Source organism: Pyricularia pennisetigena, chromosome 1 (assembly GCF_004337985.1).
Source record: "Pyricularia pennisetigena strain Br36 chromosome 1, whole genome shotgun sequence".
Classification (NCBI taxonomy): Eukaryota; Fungi; Ascomycota; class Sordariomycetes; order Magnaporthales; family Pyriculariaceae; genus Pyricularia; species Pyricularia pennisetigena.
Window position 1 is genome coordinate 4553316 of NC_043740.1, and position 7464 is coordinate 4560779.

Genomic DNA, 7464 nt, shown 5'->3' on the forward strand with positions numbered 1-7464 from the left:
CTCGATGATAACTCGAAGCCCCATTCCTATCTGGTCATGTATCGTCGGATACGTGCGTATCGATACGTGCAACGCTGAGCATGACGTTTGTGTGATCCCACATATCCCTTATAGTTTTTCCAAAACAGCTAGCCTTCAACAACAAGTATCAAAGCACGAAGCAATTTGGCGCAGGGGAAGCGCGCCGGGCTCATAACCCGGAGGTCTCTGGATCGAAACCAGAAATTGCTATATCTTTTGATTTTTTGCACACATTTTTATCGAGTGCTTCATTTTACAGCGAGCCAACCCGTCTGTTTACTTCATCTCCAATGCCCTTGCGCCTTTGGTGGTGGGCAATTAAAAATGTTTTTTTTTTTTTTTTTTTTGAGGAAGCAGCAACGGGACGCTTGTTCGCAGCCCCACTTGCCTCTGTCACGATTTATTTCTACGTGGCACAGCCAACATCGCGCATGTGGCGTTTGTTTTCTTTTTCAGCATTTATCTATTGCGTCCACGCCCACACTGAGCTGGGGATTTTATTTTAGTAACCCAGCATGTGTGGCATTCATTTCTGCATTCGCAGGTACTCGTCGAATTCATCAGAGTCGCTGCCTCTGGATCCTGCCGTGGAGCGTCGCCTGCGCAGTCGGGGGCCGGATCATCTCGGTAGGGTGGAGGTGCGATTTGGACTTTGGCAGCTTTTATTCAAGTCCACGGTCCTCGCGCTCCGCGGAGATTCCGTCACCGCACAACCGTTTCTAGATGCGGCCTCTGGCTCCGTGCTGTGCTGGAACGGCGAGGCCTGGCGGATTCGCGACCGGGTCGTCGAGGGCAACGATGGCGCGCAAGTGTTTGATTTGTTGATGCGAACCTCTGACGCGGGCGCGTCGGCGGACGAAGCCGAGCGAGAAACCCTCGATGTTCTTCGGTCTATCGAAGGGCCTTTTTCTTTCATCTTTTTCTGCTCGCCTACCAAGAAGCTCTACTATGGGAGGGATCGCTTGGGCAGGAGATCTCTTGTTGCATCTCGTGACGATGCATTCAAGCTGTGTAGCATCGCCGAGTCTCCTTTGGCGTCTTGGCAAGAAGTCGAGGCGGATGGGATTTACTGCCTGGACATGGGCGAGTGCTCGTCTGAGCTCTCCTTTCCCGAGCCCATGGTACATGGCTGGACGGGAGGCCATCGTCAAGATATTGTGAGTTCTGCCAAAGCTGGCAGTTTGCGCCTTGGTCCCAAGATGGGCTTGATATTGTGTGCCGAACTTACCTTTGCAGATTTCTGGCATTGGATGCTTCAACACCGAACTTCCCAAAGATTTCCAAGCAACTTCGCCGCCAGAGATGGATGCAGTGCAGCCATTACATGATTACCTTGCGGAATCTCTGAGGCTTCGCATCCTGAACGTACCGATACCCCCTCGTGTTGGTTCCACGACAGTCCCAGATACTAGGGTAGCTGTACTGTTCTCTGGCGGCCTTGACTGCACAGTTATTGCAAGGCTCTGCCATGAACTTCTCCCAGCCAGCCAGGGCATTGATCTGTTGAATGTGGCCTTCGAGAATCCTCGGTTAGCAGCTGCACAACGTAAAGTCGACCGTAGTGCGGAAGACTTGCTTGAAGAACTGTATGAGGCTTGCCCCGACAGGGTCACGGGCAGGAAATCATTTGCCGAGCTGCTTCAAGTATGCCCAGGGCGAGCCTGGCGGTTTGTTGCGGTAAGTTGGGCCTGGTAAAACCCCCGCACCTCGGCTTGCATGCTCCCTTGCTCATCCACGTCAAACAGATTAATGTGCCTTACACAGAGACTACATCTCACCGAGCTGAGGTCATCTCACTCATCCATCCTCACAACACCGAGATGGATCTCTCCATCGCCTATGCCCTGTACTTTGCTGCTCGCGGACAAGGTGTATGCTGCAGTGGCCACTCGATGACTGACACCACGCCTAACAGCGCACAACAACTCGACTGTTTAACCCCCGCGCGAATCCTTCTCTCGGGCTTGGGAGCTGACGAATTATTCGGTGGCTACACCCGACACTCGACTGCATTCTCGCGTATGGGCTATGCGGGGCTGGTCGAGGAGCTCAAGTTGGATGTCGCACGACTCGGAAAGCGGAACCTGGGCCGTGACGACAGGGTTATGTCAAGCTGGGGAAAGGAAGTCCGTTTCCCTTTCCTTGACGAGAGACTTGTGCGGTGGGCCATTGATCTACCGGTGTGGCAGAAGTGTGACTTTGGCTTTGACCAGGTTGATGAAAATGGTATCGAGCCCGGTAAACGAGTCTTGAGGCTTCTGTCCGAGCAGCTGGGCCTCAAAAATGTTGCGAGGGAAAAGAAGCGTGCGGTATGTGTTTTCTGGGCCCTCAAACACTTCTTCCTATCCTGTATACTCTTCAATTATGCATCGGTCGCTTGGATGCATTCTCCCGTTGTGCATAGAGAAGGCTAACTGGTGCGACAGATACAATTTGGCTCCCGGACTGCAAAGATGGAGAATGGCAAGGTCAAAGGGACGACGTTGATAACGTAATACACCCTGGTCCACCTCAGCTCTAGGCATGCAGTATCAATGCCTCGAATCCCCTTCCTGTTGACGCATCCATCCATCCTAACAACAACCCTGGCGGTGATGACACAAATACAGATACTTCCGAGTATGGAGGGATTCAGCAGCGACTGGAGACGGCATCTAATCATGACGCTGAGGCTGTGTGTTTCTCTCCCATCTCTTGATGGGCTATGAAACCCTCCTCTTCCGACGACGATGTGTCTTGGTTGACAATTCCCTCATACAATGACGAAGTAAAGGCAAGTCTGAGCCAATTAGTCCTTATGCCTTGGCAGTACCAAGGCCTTTTCTGACAGTTGAGCCTCACTCAATTAATTGAATGCATGTCAACTTTTCCGTACGTTACTTTTCCCGGCTTGGCAAACTGCAATTTGGGTTTCTCGATCTTTGGGCCGCTTATACCCCCATTGTAAATCATCCACCGATCGCAGTTACCTCTTTGCTTGACGACACCTCGAACCTTGGAATACTAGAATTTGGTCGACGCAAGATCTTCTGGGAAGAGCAGGACAGGATCGCTGGCGACAACAGGTGCAGCAAACGCGGCAGGGTCAAGGGTTGAGGCAAGCGGTCTGGGGCAAGCAGAAACGGTCAGGCTTTTGATACGTCCATCATCTCCACCACGGTGTGTGGCATGTTTCCTCGGTCCTCCACTTGGCAGGCGAAATGATGTGGTTCGGGTCGCTTGTCGCACAGGGCAGGGCGATGAACGAGCTGTGGTCTGCATCGCGACGGCTGCCCGATTGAAAGGTCATTTGAGATCGTGAAAAACATTAAAATTGTCCAGTAAGTGGTCAGCATGGTAGCGAGTGTTGCCTTATACTCAAGTTGATCTGCATCGCTGCGCAACTACCATTTGTATTGTCATCGCCATCGCGGGCACATGTAAGCCGTCCCGAGAACAACTACTGTACTTTGGTTTCAAGTCTTGGGGCGGAGCCACACACACGGAGACGCTGGCATGGGGTTTCTACGGTAGCATTTTACTCATTCTCATTCTCTTTTGTTTTGTGGGTCCCTCTTGATAAACCAATGGGCTCACGATCTTGGTAATATTTTGATGTTTCTATTGCATCCTTTGTGGAGGACCTCCGCTCACCTTGCTCTTCTGGGGTGCCAACACCGCCCCCTGCAGATCCCTTCGCCCTGCGCGGAATCTGTTGCACGTACTACTTACCGTACGCGGTAACGGCTGTGCTCGGGCCTCCCAGGCTCCTTGCTGTAGTTTCCCTGGCATCGCCAAATCTTTGCTGTCGTCGCCCTTTGACCAACGATCTTCTGGTACGGGAGCGGCACATCTTTAGGAACGTGCTGTCGAACGGTGGGGTTTTTTTTTTTTTTTTTTTCTCTTTGTGCAATGCAAACAAAGGAACCGGGATAGGACCCATTCTCCATACTACCCGAGGCGCTCTACCTTGCACGTACGACTAATCGCTTGCTTATCAGCGTTCGCGACTTGACCTTGGGCGGCTACCCTTTCCTGGGACCGTGACCCTAGGAAGGCAATATGTATTGTTAATCCGGTTCTTTTCCCGGGCGGTACTGGGAACCATCGATCTCTCGATCGTCTTGCCATGTGCTTTTCAGTTCATCACATCTCGTCTTAATTCTTCTTTTTATACATGCGGCCAAGCCCAGGGCAGGTCTTTACCACTCAACAGCAAGTCTGTTTACATTCTATTTTGTTGTTGTTTTATATTTATTTACTTGGTTGTTTTTTCTTTTCTATTCTTTTGTTGGCATTTGGCTGTTGATTTTCTCTCTGGTGCTTTGTGCGTTTGGCCCTGTACATTTGCACACGCGATAGACCATTTCCATCTCCGCTGGGCGCGTCGCCGAGTTGCGTCCTGTTTTTTTTTAGACCGCCGAACCCTAGGATTACTTGACCAAGCCAAGCATAGTGCTGCAAACGCCGTGGCCTGGATCGGCTGGTGGTCGGCGAAGGAGGATAGACTCGCACCCCGCCTTATCGCGATTCCCCAAGCAGGGGCGACATCGTGGCTGGACAAGAAACGGCAGCGATCTCGAGCGGGTCGAGATCGCCTCACGCAATGCAAGAAACCAGGAGCAGGCAGGGCGGAGCCGGAAGGCACCCGCACATGAGTTCCACGGCGTGGCCACCGACGCCCTCTAGGCCATATTCGTTATTCCCGCCAGAGCATAGACGGGCCAACTCGGTGTCGCCACAACCCTCACCCGCATTTGTGAGACCGGTGCCGGTGCCGTCGCCGCCGACGATGACGACGACGACGACGACACCCCATAACGCACCGAGGCGCGCCGGTGGAGGGGGCATCACGACCGAAGCCGCCACGAGAGCCCCCCGGCGAGAACCAGAACTTGAAGAGTGGCCGACGTTTGTACAGTACAACACGACGCCGCCGCTGGATCCCCCGACGGAGAGCCCACGAAAGTCCGATTCGAAAAAGGGCAAAAGGAGCAAACGGAGGAAAGGAAGCCTTCGAAGTGTAGTCGACGACGAAGAGCGACGGTCCAGGTTTGCACGGGTGTCAATGCGGGCGCTACATGTGCTGTCGCACATGGCCTTGTGCGTCGTGGTGCTGTACATTATGTTTATGTTTTTGGCAATGCCGGCCGTGACCACGACGCGGAACCAACGGTAGGTTTTTTTTTCTTCTTGTTATTAGTTGCTTTCCTTGTGTTTGTCCGGCCCGGTGGAGACTTGCCGCCCACTGATTGCAGACCGCAGAAAACAGTATGCTGACCTAGGCCTCGGTCCATCACACAGCATAAACTCAATCTTGAACGAGCGCAACAACCTCAACCGCAAGGAGGCGTTCGGCCTTGTAACGATACTCTCGGTCGACGTCATCCTCGACCTGTACGGGCTGTGGGTGTGCCGGAGCCACTGGTCGCGCCCGGCGCTGGCGGCGCGGCTCGTGGTGGGCGGCGGCTACATCGCCATATTTATCGTGTACTACGCGCTCGGTGGACGTGTCTTCCCGTCGCAGTTTACCTTTTTCCGCATGAAGGGCAGCTTCGCGGCCCCGTTTCTTTACCTTTTCATGTGGACGCTCGGGACGTGGAACGTGCTGTGGGTAGTCATGTACCGGCATCAGTTGCTGGGGAAAAAGCGGCGCGGCGACGGCTCGGCGGAGGAGACGACGCTGGGCGGCAGCAGCAGCGGCGGTGGGTTCCGCTCACAGGACGACGCGGTGACGCAGCAGCAGCAAGATCACGCGAGGAAGGATAGTGTCGGGTCGAGCGCGGCTTCGACGTGGCGACGGCCGGTGTGGCCGTTTCTGAGAAAGGGTTCGTTGGACGACGACGACGACGACGCGACGACGATACGGGTTATGGAGGAGCAGCAGGAGGTGCGTCCGGGGCCCCAGACGCTGCCGCTGGGGTATCTTGATTCGATACGGCTGAGCCAGTGGAGGAAGGGGAGGAATACTTGGGGGAACGGGGTTGGGGGCGGGATTGATGCGAGGCATGAGAGCGTGGATTGGCAGACGGGGCGTAGGAGTCAGCAGCCTTGGAGGGGCGGCTGAGGTCTGCTTGGCATTACAAGAAACAGACAAAAGAACAAAATAAAAGGTTATCTTCAAGCATTTATTGTCAAACTTGACGTGACTGCTCAAGTGGTGTCGGGTTTGTACCACATGGTGCTCTACTGGCTCGTTTAACCTGACAGTGGTTCTTGCCCCTCGGGACACATGCATGCAGGCCGACCATGACTACGCCATCAAGGTGTCGACGTACGAGGAGCTAAAGGATTCAACGCTCGCGGGTGATTCTATACCTGTTTACTATGGCTCGTGGGCCTTTCACATGGTGCTGGACCTTCCCGAGCCGGACGGGCGCAAGATACCCCACGTCCGGACAGCGTCGATGGAGCACATGCAGGGGCCCGCGCTCATGCTGGGCATGGACCCAACGCCGCTCCCGAATGAGACGCCTGCGCGTCGTCACCCGCGTGGCCGAGACGAACGCGGCACTCATAAACCAAGGCGTCTACCACAGAGACGTGAACCAACGAAACATTCTGGTGCGTCTGGGCGACGATGCGGGGACGGGCCGGGTTCTGCTCTTCGATTTCAATGTGGCTGGGCATCCGCCGGATCAAATACCAGTACCCGCGGCGTGACGAGGACCAGCAGGAGCACCATGAATTTACGGCGCTCATCTACGGGCCGCACAGGCCCTTCCCCCCGGCCACGCACCATTGGGGCCTCGTCCCGTTCTGGCTGGAGTTCAAGAACTAGCAGCCGTACCAGGAATGGCTCCCTCGAGGCGTGGAGGGGTTCGCCCGAGTGGACGCCGCTTTGGGAGCCGGCGCTCGCCACAGGCGGGTATAGCCTGAAGTTCGACCAAGAACAGTGATGACGACGCGAACTGCCTCGGACTGTCAAAGCAACGGTGTTGCGGGGTATTGGTAAACGAAACGAGTTAAGTAGGCTGAGAACAAACACATATGCCAATAAAACAAAGAGCAAAAATGGAATCGGACCCGAGAGCCTAGATCAGCAGCCGCGCCTGGCGCACCCCGTCTGCTTCGCCCACTTTGGGGGGGGGGAGGGGGGCTATGCATCGAGAGTGTGAACCAGTTACGAAGGACGACGATCGATCATCCGTGGAATTCTTAATAGCCGCTGCAAAAATCAAAAAAATCCGATCGCCTAGGCGGGCCCTTTTTTTGTTGGCATCTGGCTCGTGGTTGGTCTGTCAATCGGTCGAGGATCCGCCCCAGTCACCAAGAATAGCAATTGCCCCCAATTAATTAATTCCCTTGTGGGTCCATTTGTCGCAATTGCCGCCTGGCGTTGTGCCCCGCGCAAGGCCGCGTTATCTTACAGCTACAGCAGCTAGCTAGGTACGTAGTAGGTAGGTAGGACGATCTTGGCGATCAAATGCCTGGTACTTTTTTTTTTTTTTTTTTTTTTTTTTT

General features: G+C 54.4%; 3 protein-coding genes across 3 annotated transcripts in view; 2 read left to right on the top strand and 1 right to left on the bottom strand.

The window, feature by feature from the left end:
• Window positions 1-536: 536 nt before the first annotated feature.
• PpBr36_07847 (uncharacterized protein) lies at window positions 537-2516 on the top strand (the record flags this gene model as incomplete). Its single annotated transcript, XM_029894981.1, has 4 exons — window positions 537-1178; window positions 1258-1698; window positions 1767-2330; window positions 2448-2516. The coding sequence occupies 4 exons, from the start codon at window positions 537-539 to the stop codon at window positions 2514-2516; spliced, it is 1716 nt and encodes a 571-aa protein (XP_029748945.1).
• A 1105-nt stretch (window positions 2517-3621) lies between these two features.
• PpBr36_07848 (uncharacterized protein) lies at window positions 3622-3950 on the bottom strand (the record flags this gene model as incomplete). The annotated part of the gene is made up of 3 exons (XM_029894982.1): window positions 3622-3712; window positions 3733-3866; window positions 3921-3950. The coding sequence occupies 3 exons, from the start codon at window positions 3948-3950 to the stop codon at window positions 3622-3624; spliced, it is 255 nt and encodes an 84-aa protein (XP_029748947.1).
• A 656-nt stretch (window positions 3951-4606) lies between these two features.
• The window catches only part of PpBr36_07849 (uncharacterized protein), a gene marked incomplete at both ends in the record, with an annotated part of 3956 nt that continues 1098 nt past the window's right edge, over window positions 4607-7464 (top strand). The window contains 3 exons of the mRNA XM_029894983.1: window positions 4607-5175; window positions 5305-5890; window positions 6243-6564. Of these exons, the coding sequence (XP_029748946.1) occupies window positions 4607-5175; window positions 5305-5890; window positions 6243-6564 (1477 nt within the window). The remainder of the gene's footprint in view (window positions 5176-5304; window positions 5891-6242; window positions 6565-7464) is intronic.